We start from the raw sequence: 20,309 nt of genomic DNA on the forward strand, positions 1-20,309 counted from the left end.
CCAATGTTGCCTTGGCCAGTCTGGAGCTATCAGGATGATCCTTGGACGGTCTTCTTTGATCTTCAGTAGCACCTTGTGCATCAAAGGAAGAGGTGGGAATGCATATGCTGTCAGGTTTTTCCAACTGAAAGATAGGGAGTCCACTTTCCAAGCAAGGGGGTGGTACGTCCTCGTGCAGAATTTCTTCAGTTGGTGATTGTGTGGGGATGCAAATAAGTCTATCTCTGGTAGTCTCCATTTTCCTGTAATGGTTTTGAAGATGTCTGGATGCAGCATCCATTCGTGGGCATCCGTGGTAGTTCTGCTTAGGATGTCTGCTAGAATATTTTCTTTTCCTGGCACAAAAATTGCTTGTAACTGAATGTTGAAGCTCAGGGCCACGTTCCATAGGTCCATTGCCATCCGGCATAGAGGGTATGAATGTGTGCCTCCCTGCTTGTTGATGTACCACATAACTGTGGTGTTGTCCGTCCTTATCAACAGTTGACCCTGTTGAAGGAATGGTCTGAATGCCTGGATTGCCAGTTTTACTGCCAGCATTTCCTTTTGATTTATGCGTAGGTGCAGCTGATCTTGAGTCCATAAGCCTTGTATGCACTTGTCCAGCATGTGCGCCCCCCAACCGAGGTCTGAGGCATCCGTTGTTATGGTCTGGCTTGGTTGAGTGCTGTGGAAGGGCAGCCCTTTGTTTGATTGACAGGCCTGAGCCCACCATTGGAATTCTTGCTTCAGGCATGGAATTATTGGAATTTGGGTTTCTAGGCTGTGCTTGTGCTGAGACCATAAATTCCTCAGGTACCACTGTAGTTTTCTCATATGTAGTCTGGCATGTGGAATCAATATTATGCCATGTAACCCAGGGCTTGCAGGACTTTTCTTGCTGTTAGCTGGTTCTGCTTTGTTAATGCCATGAAGTAGAGAGGGAGTTGCTCCTGTTTTTCTACTGTTAGGAATGCCATCTGCTTTGATGTGTCCAGCTCTGCACCCAAAAAGGTTATCCTTTGGGATGGTATCAGCCTTGACTTTTTTATATTGACTGTGTATCCCAGGGCTTGCAGTAGATGAATGACCCTTTCCAAGTCTTTTGTTAATTTGTTTTTGTTGTCCGCTTGTAACAGGCAGTCGTCCAGGTAAGGGTAAATTTGAATTCCCTGAAGCCTGCAATGAGCAATTACTGATGCCAGGCATTTCGTGAATACTCTGGGCGCAGTAGATAAGCCAAAGGGCAATGCTGAGAATTGATAATGCTCTGATCCTGCAAGAAATCTGAGGTATCTTCTGCAATTTGGTCGTATGGGGACGTGCAGGTATGCCTCCTTGAGATCTAGAGTTACCAGCCAAGACTCCTTGCCCAGCATGGGAAGAAGTTGCTGTAAGGTCAGCATTTTGAATTTTGGTACAATGAGGTATGTGTTTAAAGTGGACAGGTCGAGAATAGGTCTCCATTGGTTTTCTTTTCTTGGTACCAGGAAGAGTCTGGAGTAAAATCCTTGTCCTTGTTCCATAGATGGTACCCTTTCTATAGCTCTCATCCTTAGTAAGTGAGTTATTTGTTGTAGAGCTTCTGTCTTCTGATTTGGAGGTAGGTTTGGCATTCCTCTCTTCCTTGGTAGAGTATGGAAGTGAAACCTGTAACCTTGGTCTATTGTTTGTAAAATCCATTTGTCTCCTGTGATGTAATGCCAGTTTACTGAAAATAAGGCCAGCTTCCCGCCTAAGGGTGCTTCTAGTTGTTCCCTGGTAGGCGGTGCCAGAGCCAAGTCACTGTGATTGTCCTGTGGTGGTGGCAGGATCTGTGGCTGTACCTCGCTGGTTGTTAGCCTGCCACTGACGTCCCCTGTAGGCACCTCTGGATTGACCCCTGCCTCTTGAGCGTCTATTCCTGCCTCTCTGAGCTCTGTGGGTGTCTGGAAAGGACCAATTCTTGGAAGGCCAGTTCCTGCTACACCTTGGAGGTTGGACCTGCAAGAAATCTTTGACTGTCTGGACAGATTTCGCTTTCTCTTCCACATTCTTGAGCACCTGTTGTGCAGGGGAGCCAAACAAATTGAGCTTATCCATGGGAGCATCTAGGAGCTTTGATTTGACATGGTCTGGTAAGGACTGCTCTTTTAACCATGCATGTCTTCTGATCACTGTACCAGTCATGGCTGATCTAAAGGAAGCCTCCAGTGCATCATAGCCGCATTTTAAAGAATGATTACTGACCTGCTGAATGTTATGTACCATTTCCTGAACAGATTTTTTGTCTAATGGTTCATCAGAGGACAGATTTTTAGTTAACTGATCTAACATACATTCCTGATACTGAATCATGTGGAATTGGCAGTTCAAGGCTCTAGCTGAAAGAGTAGCAGAAGTGTAAACTTTTTTACCCCATCTCTCTAAGGCCCTAGATTCCCTTTCAGAGGGGAGGGGGTTTTTGGCAGAGGTAGCTGCTACAGCCTTGGGTCCCTGGGAGATAGTTTCGGGATCTACAAATGATAATGTGTGTCCGGAACCCTGTAGTATCTATCGGGCTTAGCAGGGGCCGGAGGAAGAGAATCAGGAGCAGTACAAGCATCATTAAATGCATCATCCACAACAGTAAGTACTGGAGGAATGGCTAAAGGCCTATGCTGTGGCAAATGCAGAAAGGTTCTAAGCCTTTTCCTAGAGTCTGTAAAATCCTGGCCCTGCCATTGAAATTGTTCCCTCATAGCATGCAAGGTTTCCCCAAAGGAAAATTCCTCAGGCGGAGAGGCAGAAGGAATGGACTCTTCTGCATCAGAGTCCTCATAAGGAGAAAAAGGGCCCTCTGGAGGGTTAGAATTATCTGATTCATCAGAGGAGTCATCTGTAGAAACTGGCTCAGGGGGCTCTGCTCTAGGCCTCTTCTCTGGAGGAGGGTGAGAGGCCCTGTCTGGGTGAGGTTGGGATCCCCGGATCAAAGAAATGAGATCCTCTGCAAGACTAAGCATTTGTGAACTAGAGCTAGGCCTGTGAGAGGGGGTCTTAGCAGGCACAGTTTTGGTAGATTTTGCTGCTTTAGCCCTGGCAAAGGCCTTAATCGACATGGATGCAGGTGGCCTAGCAGCTCCACGTGCAGGGGTAGAAATATCCAAGGGGATAGTATCAGATAAATCCTGTGAACCTGCAAGAGCGGGTGGTATTTCAGAAGCAGATTCCACCATGCTGGATGAGGCCTCGGTAGGAGGAACGCTTTCAGCCAAAGGAAGAACCGTGGACTCGGTTTCAGCCGAAACTGAGACACTCGCGGTTGGCTTAACCGCGGTTTCGGCCGAAACCATGGACCGCGAGTGTCGGTCCTTTTCCTTGCGCTTTTTAGAAATTTGCGTAGTCGGAGGATCCGACGGCATAATGTAAGCAAAATCGGAGCCGAAAAACTCCTCAGCAAATTCCGACCGGCGTCTAAGCGTCCGCCGGTTAAAAGAAGCACAGGCTAGACAAGCTGCTACGTCGTGGTCTGGGCCTAGACAAGGTAAGCAGTAAGAGTGGAAATCTTTATGAGGTATTTGTTTCCCACAAGTTAAACAGTTATTCACTTTTTCTGACATCGGCTGAGGCAAGAAAGAGTCCCCAACGGGGTACTTAGCTTTTTTGAAGTCTTCGGTAGCTTTTTTGAAGTCTTCGGTAGTAGTAATCTCTGGTTCTGACCGACCGGCACTTGCGAACAGCTTCTGCTTCGGGCGCCACGCGGCAAGAAAGACTGAGGAAGATGGCGTCGGCTGATGCCTTTATACCCAAATAACTGCAGCTATGACGTCGGGTGAAGTGCGACATCAGCCGAGGCCAGACCCAGACTTTGGAATCCGGCCGACCGAAGGGCTGCCTGACGACAGGACAACCCATTTGTAAGGACTGCAGATGCATCCTTGAAGGACATCTGTACTATGTCCTTCAAGGATGCATCTGCAGTCCTAACAAATGGGTAGAATACCATAGCCAAACTGGGGGAAGAGGCACTAAGATAAAGATGGTGTAGTTAAGATCCCTTGTAAAACAGCAGTTGCAAAACCTGCTCGGGATCTGGAGTATAAAGGAAGATTATAATGCTTGGCAAATGTATGCACGGAGCTCCAAGTAGCAGCTTCTAAAATGTCTTTGGTAGCCACTCCTCGTAGGAAAGCTGTAGTGGTGGCTGTAGCTCTAGTGGAGTGAGGTCTGATATTTGCAGGAGTTGTCTTTCCATGAAATGAGTAGCAGAATCGAATGCAATTTCCTATCCATTTTGAGATTGTCTGTTTTGAAATTGCTTTTCCTTGCACTCCTGTTGCATATGCTACCAGAAGCTGGTCAGTTTTTCTACTGGCCTTGGTTCTGTCCAGATAGTAGCGCAGCTGCCTGTGTACATCCAAGGTGTGTAGTAGTTTTTCCCCCCTGTTCTGTGGGTTGGGGAAGAATGTAGGTAAATGTATAGCTTGGTTCAAAGATACCCTGGAGACCACCTTTGGCATAAAAGTAGGATTGGTTCTCAGAGATACTCTATCCTGATGGAAGATAAGGAAAGGCTGCACTGCCATTAATGCCTGTAATTCAGATACCCTTCTTGCTGAAGTGATTGCTAGCAGGAAAGCAGTTTTCCAAGATAAGAACTGTAAGTCTGCTGTTGCTGCTGGTTCAAAAGGGGGAAGTGTTAATTTTTCTAGCACAAAATTGAGATTCCATGCAGGTAAATGTGGTTTCCTTGGAGGCTTTACATTTTTGATCCCTCTCAAAAATTGTCTGAGGAGAGGATGAGAGAAGACAGGGGGATCCATGTTGTACTCTGCTGAAATTGCTGATGCATGTATCTTAATGGAAGAGTAGGACAGGCCATTATGGAACAGTTCTGCTAAGTATTCCAGGATGTGTGCCAGGTTTGCTAGTGTGGCATTTTCTCCCTTTTCTGCACTCCAAATGAGGAATCTTTTCCATTTGGCTGAATATGTTTTCCTTGTGGAGGGTCTGCGAGCCTCCAGGACAATGTCCTTGACCCTCTGAGATAATTCAAGCTGGTTTTGTTTTATGCAATTTTCCAAGCAGTTAGCTGCAGTGTTTTTAAGTTTGGATGCAGGGTCTTGTAGTTGTTCTGCGTTAGAAGTAGAGGGCATAGAGGTAGATGCCAAGAATGTGTCCGAGACATGCTTCTTAGTAGCGGGTACCAATGTTGCCTTGGCCAGTCTGGAGCTATCAGGATTACCTTTGGCTGTTCCTCTCTGATTTTCAGAAGGACTTTGTACATCAAAGGAAGAGATGGGAAGGCATACACTGTCATGTCCTTCCAGCTGAAGGAAAGGGAGTCCACCCTCCAGGCAAGTGGGTGGTATACTCTTGAGCAGAATTTCTTCAGTTAGTGGTTGTGTGGGGAGGCAAACAGGTCTATCTCTGGTATTCCCCATTTCTCTGTTAAGGTTTTGAAGATATCTGGATGCAGCATCCATTCGTGAGCATCCGTGGTAGTCCTGCTTAAGCTGTCTGCTAGTGAATTTTCTTTTCCTGGTACAAATTTGGCCTGCAGTTGGATGTTGAGATTCAGGGCCAAGTTCCACAGGTCCATTGCCGTCCGGCACAAAGGGTATGAATGTGTGCCTCCCTGTTTGTTGATGTACCACATGACTGTGGTATTGTCCGTCCTTATCAGCAGGTGTCCTGGCTGGAGGAATGGTCTGAATGCCTCTATTGCATGCTTCACTGCCAGCATCTCCTTTTGGTTTATGTGTAGATGCAGCTGATCTTGTTGCCATAGACCTTGAATGCACTTGTCTTCCATGTGTGCCCCCCAGCCTAGGTCTGAGCCGTCCGTGGTAATGGTCTGCCTTGGATGTGGTTTGTGGAAAGGCAATCCTCTGTTCATCTGACAGGCCTGAGCCCACCACAGGAATTCTTTTTTCAGACATGGAATGATTGGTATCTGGGCTTCTAGACTGTGTCTGTGCTGAGACCATACATTCCTTAGGTACCATTGTAATTTTCTCATATGCAGCCTGGCATGTGGGATCAATATTATGCAGGATGCCATGTAACCCAGGGCCTGCAGGACTTTCCTTGCAGTAAGCTGAGTTAGTCTTGTTAATGCCATGAAATAGACTGGTAGTTGCTTTTGTTTTTCCTCTGTGAGAAAAGCCATCTGAGTTATTGTGTCCAGTTCTGCCCCCAAAAATGTTATCCTTTGAGATGGCACTAGTCTTGACTTTTGTATGTTGACTGTGTATCCCAAGGCTTGTAGCAGTTGAATGACATAGGCCAAATCCTGTATTAATTTTGTCTTGTTGTCCGCTTGTATTAGGCAGTCGTCCAGGTATGGGTAGATTTGAATTCCCTGAAGCTTGCAGTGAGCAATTACTGATGCCAGGCATTTCGTGAATACTCTGGGCGCAGTACATAAGCCAAAGGGCAATGCTGAGAATTGATAATGCTCTGATCCTGCAAGAAATCTGAGGTGTCTTCTGCAATCTGGTCGTATAGGGACGTGCAGGTATGCCTCCTTGAGATCTAGAGTCACCAGCCAAGACTCCTTGCCCAACATGGGAAGAAGTTGCTGTAGTGTCTGCATTTTGAATTTTGGAACAATGAGGTATGTGTTCAGTGCGGACAAGTCTAGAATAGGCCTCCATTGATTTTCTTTTCTTGGTACAAGGAATAGTCTGGAGTAAAATCCTTGGCCTTGTTCCATAGATGGTACTTTTTCTATTGCTCTCATCTTTAGTAAACTGTTGATTTGCTTTAGAGCCTCTGATATCTGGTTTGGTGGAAGGTTTGGCATTCCTCTCTTTTTTGGTAGAGTATGGAAGTGAAACCTGTAGCCCTTGTCTATTGTTTGTAAAGTCCATTTGTCTCCTGTAATACAATGCCAATTTCTTGAGAATAAGGCTAGCTTTCTGCCCAAGGGTGCTTCCAGTTGTTCCCTGGTAGGCGGAATCAAAGCCAAGTCATTGTGTCTGTCCTGTAGAAGTGGTTGCAGTCGCAGCTGTGGCGGCACTTCCTTGGCTGGCAGGGTGCCACTGACGACCCCTATAGGCACCCCTAGATTGACCTCTGCCTCTTGGGCGTCTATTTCTGCCTCTCTGTGCTCTGGAGCTGTCTGGAAAGGACCAATTCTTTGAAGGCCAATTTCTGCTAAACCTTGGAAGTTGGACCTGCAAAAAATCCTTGACTGTTTGGACAGATTTTGCCTTTTCTTCCACTTTCTTTAGAACCTCCTGTGCAGGGGAGCCAAACAAACTTCGCTTCTCCATACGGGCATCCAGGAGTTTAGACTTAACATGGTCTGGTAATGATTGTTCTTTTAACCAGGCATGTCTTCGAATTACTGCTCCAGTCATAGCTGATCTAAATGAAGCCTCCAGTGCATCATAGCCACATTTTAAAAAATGATTACTGACCTGCTGAGAATTGTGTACCAAATCCTGAAGGGACTTACGGTCTAAAGGTTCAGGAGAGGTCAGTTTTTTATTCAGTTGATCTAGCAAAAATTCCTGATACTGAATCATGTAAAATTGACAGTTTAAAGCCCTCGCAGAAAGAGTAGCAGATGTATAAACCTTCTTACCCCATCTCTCTAATGCTCTAGATTCCCTTTCAGATGGGAGTGGGTTTTTGGCAGAGGCAGCTGCAACACCCTTAGGGCCCTGAGAGATGGTTTCTGGGTCTGCAGCATGAGCCTTATACAAGTGGTATTGAGTATCCGGGACCCTGTAGTATCTGTCAGGCTTTGCAGGGGCCGGGGGAAGAGAATCAGGGGTAGTACTGGCATCATTATATGCATCATCAACAACTGAAAGTACAGGAGGAATGGCTAAAGGCCTATGCTGTGGTAAGTGTAAAAAAGTCCTTAGCCTTTTCCTTGAATCTGAAAAATTCTGACCCTGCCATTGGAAGTGTTCCCTCATGGAGTGTAGGGTTTCCCCAAAAGAAAATTCTTCTGGAGGAGAGGCAGAAGGGATGGAATCCTCTGCATCAGAGTCCTCATAAGGTGAGTACGGGCCTTCCTGATGGTCTGAATCATCTGAACCATCCGAGGAATAGTCAGAGGACAGAGGTTCTGGGGGATAAGTCGTAGGCCTCTTATCAGGAGGGGGTTGTGAGGCCCTGTCTGGGTGAGGATGGGATCCCCTGATCAAGGAAATAAGGTCCTCAGCAAGGCTGAGGATCTGTGAACTGGAGGTAGGCCTGTGAGGGGGGGCTTTTGCAGGTAAGGCCTTAGAAAGTTTGGCTGCTTTAGCCCTGGAGAAAGCCTTGATAGACATAGAAGCAGGGGGTCTAGCTGCCCCACGTGCTGGAGTAGAGATGTCCAACGGAATAGTGTCAGACAACTCTTGAGTGCCTGCTACTTCAGAAGAAATTTCTGTAGCCGACTCAGCTATGGCCTGTGTGGCCTCGGTTATCGGAGGCATGCTTTCGGCCGAAGGGAGAACCGAGGTCTCGGTTTCAGCCGAAACCGAGACACTCGCGGTAGGCCTGACCGTGGTTTCAGCCGAAACCGCGGGCCGCGAGTGTCGGTCCTTTTCTTTGCGTTTTTTAGCTAAATGTGTAGTCGGAGTCTCCGACGGCATTTTATATGCAAAAGTGGAGCCAAAAAACTCTTCAGCGAACTCCGACCGACGTCTAAGAGTCCGTCGGTTGAAGGAGGCACAGGCTAAACAAGCTGATACGTCGTGGTCTGGGCCTAAGCAAGGAAGGCAGTAAGAGTGGAAATCCTTATGAGGTATTTGTTTCCCACAAGTTAAACAATTATTTACTTTGTCTGACATCGGCTGAGGCAAGAAAGAGTCCCCAACGGGGTACTTAGCTTTTTAGAAGTCTTCGGTAAGCTGAAATCTCTGGATCTGACCGACCGGCACTTGCGAACAGCTTCTGCTTCGGGCACCGCGCGGCAAGAAAGACTGAGGAAAATGGCGTCGGCTGATGCCTTTATACCCAAGCAGCTATGACGTCGGGTGAAGTGCGACATCAGCCGAGGCCAGACCCAGACTTTGGAATCCGGCCGACCGAAGGGCTGCCTGAGGCAGGACAACCCATTTGTTAGGACTGCAGATGCATCCTTGAAGGACATCTGTACTATATTCTTTGTGTTTCACTGTTGTAGTCATTACATTTGGGTAGATTCCCAAATCTATGGTTGGGAGGAGGAATTTAGATAACATCAGGACCAGCTATAAGGCCCTGCAAGACTGCAGTGGCAAAGCCAGCTCTGGATTTAGAGAAAATTGGCAAATGATAATGCTTGGTGAAAGTATGCACAGAACTCCAGGTAGCAGCTTCTAGGATGTCCCTGGTATAAACGCCTCTGAGAAAGGCTGTACAGGTAGATGCAGCGCTGGTGGAGTGAGGCCTGATCCCCTGGGGGATAGGTTTCCATGGTGCTTATAGCTGAAATGTATGCAATGGCCTATCCATTTAGAAATGGTTTTCTTTGAAATAGCCTTCCCCTCTGCCCATGCAGCAAATGCCACCAGCAGTTGTTCAGATTTCCTTTAAGGTTTAGTCCTGTCCAAGTAGAATCCAAGTTGTCTGTGCACATCTAAGGAATGCAGTATATGTTCCCCTTTGTTCTGTGGATTGGGAAATAAGGTTGGCAAATTAATAGACTGATTAAGAGCCACACTGGATACCACCTTGGGCATGAAGGATGGATTGGTTCTGAGGGACACCCTGTCCGCATGAAAGATGATGAAAGGCTCCACTGCCATAAGGGCCTGTAATTCAGATACTCTTCTAGCTGAAGTGATTGCTAAAAGGAAAGCTGTTTTCCAAGAAAGAAATTTTAAGTCTGCAGTAGCAGCTGGCTCAAAAGGGGGTAGAGTGAGTTTCTCCAAAACAAAGTTAAGGTCCCAGGCTGGGGTTGGAGCTCTCCTGGGTGGTCTCAAATTTTTGGCCTCTCTGAGGAACTGCTTGAGCAGTGGATGAGAGAAGAGGGGAGGTTCTGTGTTATAATGAGCTGAAATTAATGAGGCGTGGATTTTAATGGAGAAAAAAGACAGGCCCTTGTGAAGCATCTCATTTAAGTATTGTAAAATCTGAGGTAAATTGGGCACTGCTGTGCTCATCCCTTGAGATTGGTTCCAGGCACAGAATCTTTTCCATTTTTCATCATAAGATTTTCTAGTACTAGGCCTCCTTGCCTCTAAAATATCATCTAACACAGGTTTACTGAGAGATGGCGGAGGAGAGATTATGTAATTAGCCAGGCTGCAATGTTCAGTGTTAGAAGCTGAGAGTGCATAATCTGGTTCTCCTGCTGAGACAACAGGGAAGGAGTCTGAGGCAGGTGCCATGGGGATAACCGTGACACACTGCGCAGGAGGTGGTACCAGTGTTGGCGTGGCCAGTCTGGAACAATCAAAATCATCCTTGGTTTGTCCCATTTGATTTTTATTAGTACTTTGGAAAGCAGAGGTAGAGGAGAGGGGGGAAGGCATAGACTGATAGGTTTTTCCAGCTGAAGGACAGAGCATCCACATTTCAGGCTTGCTTATGGAGAGTTTTTGTGCAAAATGTGTCCAACTGGTAGTTCTGGGGGGAGGCAAACAGGTCTATATCTGGGCTCCACATGTTGAAAATCCTTGGTTCCAGTTTCTACTCATGTGGGTCCATGAGGTTTCTGCTTAGTCCGTTTGCCAGTGTATTTAGTTTTCCTGGCAGGAATTAAGCTTGTAGATGCAATTGGTAGCTCAAGGCTGTGTTCCACACTGCCATGGCTAGTCTGCAGAGGGGGTAAGAATGTGTACCCCCCTCCTGCTTGTTTATGTACCACATAACGGTGGTGTTGTCTGTCTTTACCATTAATTGTCCTGAAGAATGTGATCCTTGAAGGCTGTCAGAGCATTCTGTACAGCTAACATTTCTTTCTGATTGATATGCAGGTGCATTTGACTTGGGTTCCATTTGCCCTGCATGCACTTCCCTGCCAGCTGAGTCCCCCATGCATACTCTGATGCGTCTGTTGTTAGAGTTTGGGCGGCAGGGGGATGTGTGAGTGGCAGTCCCTTGTTTTGGTGGCAGGCCTCTGCCCACCAAAGGAACTCTAGGCGTAAGCAAGGTATGATAGGAATCATTGCTTCTAGATCCTGAGAATGTTGACACCATAGGCTTTTTAGATACCATTGTAGTTTCTTCATATGCAGTCTTGCATATGGAATTAAAAGAATGCAGGAGGCCATGAACCCCAAGGCTTGTAGTATTTGTCTTGCAGACAGCAGGGTTTTTGTGCCCACTTGTTTGAAGAAGGTTGTCAAATGAATTTGTTTCTCTGGTATGAGGAAAGCCATCTGGGAAGTTGTACTCAAGCTTGCTCCCAGGAATATAGTTTGTTAACAGGGTACCAGGTGTGATTTATTTTTGTTTATGGTGTACCCCAGGCAAGTTAGCATCCTTTGTACAAAGCCCAGATTGATTCAAAAGTATGTCCTGGCTTTCTGCCTGAATTAGACAACTGTCCAGGTATGGGTATACTTAAATATTTCTTTGCCTGCAAAATGCAATGACTGGAGCTAAGCACTTTGTGAATACCCTGGGTGCAGTAGATAAGCCAAAGGGCAGTGCAGAGAACTGACAGTGCGTGTAGCCTGCTTTGAAGCGTAGGTATCTTCTGCAAGATTCCTGATTGGGATGTGCAGGTATGCTTCCTTTAAATACAGTGTTGCCAACCAGGCATCTTTGCCTAGCATAGGAAGCAACTGGTGAAGAGTCAGCATCTTGAATTTTGGAATCACTAATAAGGTGTTTAGAGTAGACAGGTCCAGGATAGGACACCATGAATTGTCTTTTCTGGGTACCAGAAAAAGTAGATCTGGCAAACCGCTTGGTGTTGGTAACGTGCGTAAGTGAAATCTGTATCCTTGGGACACTATATTTAAAACCCATTTGTCCTGGGTAATGAGTTCCCAGTTATCTGCATGAAGAGCAATCTTTCCCACCAAAGGAGCAGTCAGTTGAGAAGTGCTAGGAAGGTTTAAAGAGAAGTTACTGGGACAGTTTACCATAGGGGGGAGATTTATTACTCCCAGACTTGGAAGTTGAGGCCCCACACTGCTTAGTCCTGTGCATACCGTAGGACTGAAGCCTGGGTGCTCTACTGGATCTGGGTTTGGACTGAGAAGGTCTGGAAGTGGCAGAAAAGGACCAATTCTTTGAAAGCCAATGCCTACTAAATCTTGGAGGTTGTACTTGTAAAAAATCTTTAACAGTTTGCATAGATTTAGCTTTTTCCTCCATCTTTTTAAGAACAACTTCTGCCTTGTTACCAAACAGGCAGTCCTGATTTAAGGGAGCATCCAGTAATTTCACTTTAACATGATCAGGCAAGGATTGCTCCTTAAGCCAAGCATGCCTTCTAAGTACAGACCCAGTTACAGCAGTCCTGCAAGATGCCTCTAGTGAATCAAAACCACATTGCAAAGTATGTTTTCCAACTTGTTCAGCAGAATGGGGCTTGGAAGTTTTAAAGTTAAGTCATTGAGACAGTTTACCATAGGGGAGAGTCTTACTACTCCCTGCTATGGAATTAAGAGCCCCCCACTGTTTAGTACTGTGTGTACCTTGGGACTGAAGCCTGGGTGTTTTGCTGGTTCTGGGTTTGGACTGAGAAGGACTGAAAGAGGCAGAAAAGGACCAATTCTTAGAGGGCTAATGCCTACTAAATCTGGGAGGCTGTACTTGCAGGAAATCTTTAGCAGTTTGCATAGATTTAGCTTTTTCCTCCATCTTTGTAAGTACTTCTACTTTGTTGCCAAACAGGCAGTCCTGGTTTAAGGAAGCATCCAGCAATTTAGCTTTAACATGATCTGGCAAAGATTGCTCCTTAAACCAAGCATGCCTTCTAAGTACAGACCCACAGACCCAGTGACAGTAGCCCTGTAAAATGCCTCTAGCGAATCAAAACCACATTGCGAAGTATGTTTTCCAACTTGTTCAGCAGAATGCGTTAAATCCTGTAAATCTTTATTTTCAGCACAGTCGGGAATCTACATCATTTTCTGTTTAAGCAATCCAATAATATGCTGCTGATACTTTAACATATGAAACTGGCAGTTTAAGGCCCTAATGGCCAAGGTTGCAGAAGTGTATACCTTCTTACCCTATCTAACCAGTGCCCTGGAATCTCTATCAGAGGGGGTAGGATTTTTGGCAGTAGTAGCCTTAATGCCCTTGGGTCCCTGTAAAATGGTCTTAGGATATGCAGTAGGATTTTTAAAAAGGAACTTGTGAGAGGCAGGAACCCTGTATATATCTATCAGGTTTTCTGGGAGCAGGAGGTAAAGAGTCAGGGGCCAAGCTAGATTCCGAAAAAGCATTATCAACAATGTCCATACGGGGGGGGGGGGTCTAAAGGCCTGTGTTGGGGCAGTAGTAAGAAATCCCTAAGCCTCTTTTTAGAGTCAGAGTAATCCTGGCTTTTCCAGCGAAAATCCTCCCTAAGAGTATGCCAGGTTTCACCAAAAGAGAAATCCTCTGGAGGGGAAGCAGAGGGAATAGAGTCCTCTGCATCAGAATCCTCATAGGTAGATAAGGGTAAATCCTGGTCATCAGAGGAAACAGAAATTTCAGAATCCTGATCAGAAGAATCATAAGCAAACTCAGTCCTAGGTCTCTTAGAGGGGGAAGGTTGGCTTCCCCCGATTAAATTAATAAGGTCTTCAGCCATTCTTATCATTTGTTTTTTAGGCATAGAGTCCTGACCATGCAGTCTGGTCATCAGTTTTCTAGGCATGGATCGAGTTTTAGGCCTTGAAGAAGAAGATGGCATTGGCTTAATATGCAAGTCAGTAGGCCTGAATACACCCTCAGAGCCCGCACAGCGGCTCCGGACCCATCCAAGGTAGAGACATCCGCAGGTTCCACAGCTGAAGCATCTCACGGCATACCGGACTCCGAATGGATCTCAGTAGAGGCCTCCGAATCTGAAGTAGCGGGTATCAGGGGCTGCGAAAGCTGGTGACTAGCTTAGGAGAAGTGTCGTCGCCAGCTTTGGACCTATGTTCTCTGTCTCTGTCTTTATCTTTGCGTTTTTTCAAATGTCGGTAGTCAGGTGGCTTACCAAAGCCATATCTGGGTAATTGAACCGAGCACCAAAAAATTTAGAAGCGTAAATATACCGACGAATAGTTCACTGCTTAAATAAGGCACAAAACCGACAGTGAGGTACGTCGTGGTCATTGCCTAGGCAAGGAATACAGTACGAATGAAAATCTTTATGATGTATTTGCTTTCCACAAGAAATACAATTATTGACTTTTACAGGCATTGGTTTAGAGCAAGAAAAAAATTCCCCAACGGGATACTTAGCTTAGTTGAAGACTTCGGTTCCTGAAACTCGAAAACGAAAATTTCAGGAGTCGGCCGACCAGCACTTGCGAACTGCTTCTGCTTCGGGCACCGCACAGCAAGAAAGACTGATGTAATGGCGTCAGCTGCATGCTTTATACCCCTGACTACCTGACATCATGGAAGATGAGACAGCAACCGACGCAGGACCCAAGACTCTGATAATCAGGCCAACTGAGGGCTACTGCAAGGAGACAACCCAAATGTGATGATTGCAACAGTGAAACACAGAGAACATCAGCAGTTATTAGACCTAAGTCATTGTGAAGTAAGGCCAGAAGAGGGGCCTTTATGTAAAGAAACAATGTATGGGAAGTCAGAAAATAAAAGAAAGGCAATGTTACAATTAATTTGTGACTTATGAGTTATACAAAGCATGCATCATCTGTATACACTCTACCACAATCACTCAAAGAAACTATAATGAAAAACAAACATGCCTTAATGAGCAATTCTTACACTTTTTTTCCTCACTCCTTACCTTAAATTTATCATTTGAGACCATGAAAAATATCTCAAATCTCTGTCCTTTTTCAAATGGGAATATGTAATTAAACTCCTCACGCCCCCAGGTGCTGTTCTGCAGTGTATTACAAACAATGTAAGGACTCCATTTGAATCGTGGATTGAAGTGAAAAGCAACATCTGCACGTGGTTCTATGCTGTTTCCACACTGGAAATCTATCTGAAACCTTCAACAAAAATGCATGACATAAGGACATTTATAATAATCATTTTTTTAAACACATACATAAATGCTACTCTGCAGTTTACTTAACAGAAATATCCTACTCTGTGAAATCACAAAGTCTACAGCAATTAAAAATTGATCAGATACCCACATGATATTAGCCACTAACATATTTCCTGGCCTCACTCTGCCATCAAGAAATTAGCTCAGTCAACACATGCATAACAACTGTACTGAACACTTCAAAAAGTACAGTTGTGTACACTTACCATAAATGTAGATGTTTGAGTGCATTCACTGTTGCAGTCATCACATTTGGGTTATGGTAGCCCCCAGTTGGCCCGAATACCAGAGGCTTAGTATTTCTGCATCAGTTGCCGTTGCTCCAGGACTGACGTCAGGTCGTCAGTGGTATAAAAAAAGGCAGCTGACGCCATTACATCAGTTTTTCTTGCCCCTCCCAAGAGGGTGCTAGGTTAAGGTAGAAGAACACCACCAGTAGAATGTAAATACCAAAAGTTCCTTGTGAGGAGAGAGAGAGCGAGAGACTGAGAGAGACAAGGGGGACGGAAGGAGGGAAAACCAGGACTGCAACAGTGAATACACTCGAACATGTACATTTGTGGTAAGTATACACAACGCTAAAGAAAAGGGTGGAGGCAGTCAAGAAGACTGGGGGATGGCTAGGAAGCCCTGCAAGACTGCAGTGGCAAAGCCTGCCTTGGATTTGAAGATAGGCAGGTGGTAATGGCTGGTGAAGGTACGAACAGATGTCCATGCTGCAGCCTCCAGGATGTCCCTGGCAGGGACCCCTCTGAGGAAAGCTGTTGAGGTGGAGGTTGCTCTGGTAGAATGTGTCATGACCCCCTTGGGGGGAGGTTTCCCATGTTGTTAGTAGCAGAAATGGGTGCAATGTGCTATCATTTGGAAATGGTTTGTTTGGATATGACCTTGCCCTCTGCTCCTCCAGCAAAGCTGAGTAACAATCGATCAGTCTTTCTAAACAATTTAGTTCTGTCTAGGTAGAATCTGAGCTGTCTATGCACATCTAGAGAGCACAGAATCCTTTCCCCCTTGTTTTGTGGGTTAGGGAAAAAGGTGGGAAATGAGAGCCACACTGGACACCACTTTTGGCATGAAAGATGGATTTAGTCCTGAGGGAGACCCTGTCAGCATGGAAAATGATAAAGGGGTCTACAGCAATTTGTGCTTGTAGCTTGGATACTCTTCTTGCTGAAGTGATGGCCAGAAGCAAGGCTGTCTTCCATGAGAAAAACTAACTCTGCTGAAGCTGCTGGTTCAAAGGGGGGCAGGGTGAGCTTTTCCAACACAAAGTTTAGGTCCCAAGCTGGGGTAGGTGCTCTTCTGGGTGGCCTCAAGTTGTTAGCCATACTCTTAGGAACTGTTTGACGAGAGGATGAGAGAAAAGAGGTGGGTCTGTGCTGAAATGAGCAGAGATAGCAGAGGCATGAATTTTAATAGAAGAAAAGGATAGACCCCTGTGTAGTAGGTCAGCAAGGTAATCCAGGATGAGAGGTAGGGAGGGCTGTGCTGTCCAGGCTCCCTTAGCCTGAATCCAGGTGCAAAACCTTTTCCACTTGTCAGCATAAGACTTTCAAGTGCTAGGGCATCTGGCCTCACGTATAACATCTAGAACTTGTTTGCCGAGATTGGCAGCTTGTGCAGTGGTCAGGGAATAAGCCAGGCTGCCAGATTGAGGGTCTGCAATTAGGGATGCATGAATTCTCCATCCCTCTGGGTCAGAAATGTTGGGATCTGAGGGAGATACCACAGTGGCAGAGGTGACAGGCTGCACAGCAGTGGGCACCAGTGCTGGCGTGCACTGTCTGGGGCAATCAGGATTGTACTTGGTTTTTCCTCCCTTATTCTGAGCAGTACCCTTGTAATGAGCAGTAGGAGGGGGAAATGCATAGACTGAGAGGTTGACCCACTGGAAGGATAGAGCATCCACTTTCCAGGTCTTGCAGTGGGGTTCTCTGGTGCAGAATTTGCAAAGCTGATGGTTGGAGTGGGAAGCAAAGAGGTCGACCTTCGGGGTGCCCCATTTCTGAATTACAAGGGTGAAGGTTCTTTGGTCTAGCTGCCACTCATGTGGGTCCAGAAGATTTCTGCTTAAGTTGTCTACCAGAGAGTTTAGAGAACCTGGCAGGAATTGTGCTAACAGGTGTAGTTGCATGGCTGAGGCTGTGTGCTAAAGGGTCATGGCGAGCCTGCAGAGAGGGCACGAGTGAGTCCCTCCCTGCTTGTTGATATACCACATCACAATGATGTTGTCTGTTTTGATCAGAAGAGCCCCCGGGGAGAGTAGGGGTCTGAAAGCTGTCAATGCATGCTGGACAGCTAACATCTCTTTTTGTTTGATGTGCAGGTGTATTTGATGTGGTCTCCATTGGGCCTGTATGCACCTGCTGTCCAGGTGTGCACCCCAGGCATAGTCTGATGCATCTGTGGTGAGGGTCTGGGTGGCGTGGGGTTGTGAGAAGGGTAGTCCCTTGTCGTGGTTGCATGCTGATGCCTACCAAAAAAAATCTTTCCTTAAACAAGGTATCATTGGTATTAGAGTTTCCAGGTCTTGAGAGTGTTGACACCAAAGGCTTTTTAGGTACCATTGTAGTTTCCTCATATGCAGTCTGGCATATGGAATGAGTAGAATACAAGAAGCCATGAACCCCAGAGCTTGCAGGATTTTCCTTGCGGATAACTGGGGTCTGGTGGCTAGTTGAGAGAAGTAGGCTGTCAGGTAGGTTTGTTTTTCTGGTGTAAGGAATGCCATCTCGGATGCTGTGTCCAGGCTTGCTCCCAGGAATATAATTCTTTGGGTGGGTACTAGTTTGGATTTCTTTTCATTGATAGTATACCCCAGGGAGGTCAGTAGGTCCTTTACAAAGGCCAGGTGGTTTAGTAGCTTTTCCTGACTGTCTGCCTGAATCAGGCAGTCATCTAAGTATGGGTAAATTTGAATATTTCTTTGTCTGCAAAAAGCAATGGTGGGAGTCAGACATTTTGTGAAAACTCTGGGAGCAGTGGATAAGCAAAGGGAAGCGCAGAGAACTGAAAGTGCAGTGATTCTGCCCTGAAACGTAGATATTTCCTGCATGATTCCCTGATTGGGAGGTGTAGGTAGGCCTCTTTTAGGTCTAGGGTGGCTGACCAAGCATCCTTGGAGAGCACAGGCAGCAGTTGCTGGAGGGTGAGCATTTTGAATTTTGGTATCACCAGAAAGGTGTTTAGAATGGATAGATCAAGAATGGGGCACCAGGTGCCCTCTTTTCTGGGTACCAGGAAGAGTCTGGAGTAGAAACCTTGGCCTATCTGTTCTGCAGGAACGTGCTCTACTGCCCTTATAGAGAGCAGGAAAGTACTTGCTTTTTGGCCTCTGCCCACTGGTTTTGGGGTAGATCTGGGAACACCTTTGGGGTTGGTAGAGTGTGGAAATAAAATTTGTATCCCTGGGACACTATGTTGAGGACTCAGTGGTTGTTGGTAATGGTGGCCCAGGTGCTTGCGTGGAAGGAGAGTTTTCCTCCTAGGGGCAATAACTGGTGGGCAGAGGGGAGCGGTGGAAGTGGGAAGTCATTGTGAGTTCTTACCATGGGGGGGTGGTTTAGCACTCCCTGGTTTTGAAGTGGAGGAACTCCATTGCTTAGTTCTCTGCATTCCCTGGGGCTGCTATCTGGGGGGGGGGGGGGGGGGCTGCTTCCCCGGGGTCTGAACGGAACTGACCTGGAGGAGCAGGAAAGGACCAGTGCATGCAGGGGCAATGCCTACTGAACCTGGATGGATGGACTTGCAGGAAGTCCTTAACTGTCTGCATAGATTTAGCTTTTTCTTCCATCTTTTTTAAGACCTCCAATGCCTTGGTGCCAAATAAGTTGTCTTTGTGCAAGGGTGCGTCCAATAATTTGGATTTGACATGGTCTGGCAAGGTTGTTCTTTAAGCCAAGCATGCCTTCTAAGGACAGAACCAGTGACTGCTGCCCTGCAAGATGCTTCTAGGGCGTCAAAACCACATTGTAAGGTGTGCTTAGTTACTTGACTTGCAGAATGCATTAACTCTTGTAACTCTATTTTCTGCACAAGCAGGAAAATATGATATTTTTTGTTTGAAGAGTTCCATGGTATGTTCCTAAAATTTTAGCACATGAAACTGACAATTTAGTGCTCTAATAACAAGAGTAGTAGAGGTGTATACTTTTTTTACCCCATCTGTCTAGTGCTAGGGAATCCCTGCCTGAAGGAAGTTGCTTAAATTCCTTTAGGCCTTTGAGAAATAACCTCGGGGTCAGCAGTAGGATTTTTGAAAAGAAATTTGAGAGAGTCAGGGACTCTATAGCACCTGTCAGGTTTCCTGGGAGCAGGAAGGAGGGTGTCAGGAGTCAAACTGGATTCCATAAAAACATCATCCACAACATCCAGGACAGGAGGAATGGCCAGGGGTCTGTACTGTGGAAGATCTAAGAATTCCCTGAGTCTCTTTTTAGACTGAGGGTAGTCCTGACATTCCAATTGGAAATGCTCCCTTAAAGCATGTAGGGTTTCCCCAAAGGAAAAGTCCTCGGGTGGAGGGGCTGAAGGAATGGATTCCTCTGCATCAGAATCCTCATAAGCAGAGAGGGTTTGCATGTCTTTATATTCAAATGCATCAGAGTCATTGGACTCCTGTTCAGATAAGACTACTGTGGACAAATCTCATTTTCTTTTGGAAGGGGTAGCCTGGCTTCCCCTGATCAGCATTATAAGGTCTTCCGCCATTTTAAGCATTTGAGAGTGAGGCAAGGAAGCAAGTGCTTGAGATTGGGTCGTCTGTTTCTTGGGTGTGGTTCGTACTCTGGGCCTTAGAAACTCTGTAGTTTTTGAAAGAACGGTAGACACGAAAGAAGTCGTCGGTCTGTGTCGAGAATCGGTTGTGCAAAGTACTTCCTTGGAAGCCGGTGCCTGCTTAGCGGCTCCAGTCCCATACAAGGTACAGCTATCCACAGGATCCTTAGTCGATGAAGAGGCTCACGGCATACCAGACTCCGAAAGGGTCTTGGCAGCGGCCTGCGACTCCACAGAAGCGGGCATCAGGGGCTGCGAAAGTGCCTCACTGAGGACCAGAGAACTGATGACTAGCTTAATGGAAGTGTTGTCGGTAGGTTTGGACCTGTGCGATCTGTCTCTGTCTTTATCCTTATGTTTTTTCTGAAGACCTGCTGTCAGATGGCTTACCATAGCCATATAGGAATTCGAGGACTAAGAGCGAAAATATCTAGCTACAATAAGGGCCCGATGACGTATAGTTCTGGTGTTGAAC

The 20,309-nt window shown here is 46.2% G+C and overlaps 1 protein-coding gene across 2 annotated transcripts in view; it reads right to left on the bottom strand.

Annotated features, from left to right (window-relative positions):
* Positions 1–20,309, bottom strand: part of LGALS8 (galectin 8) — an 892,437-nt gene that overhangs the window by 435,658 nt on the left and 436,470 nt on the right. For both annotated transcript variants that reach the window (XM_044059159.1, XM_044059152.1), the window contains exon 3: positions 14,786–14,996. In XM_044059159.1, the coding sequence (XP_043915094.1) occupies positions 14,786–14,996 (211 nt within the window). The remainder of the gene's footprint in view (positions 1–14,785; positions 14,997–20,309) is intronic.

This window comes from Protopterus annectens, chromosome 1.part2 (assembly GCF_019279795.1).
Source record: "Protopterus annectens isolate FY-2018-M chromosome 1.part2, PAN1.0, whole genome shotgun sequence".
NCBI lineage: Eukaryota > Metazoa > Chordata > Ceratodontiformes > Protopteridae > Protopterus > Protopterus annectens.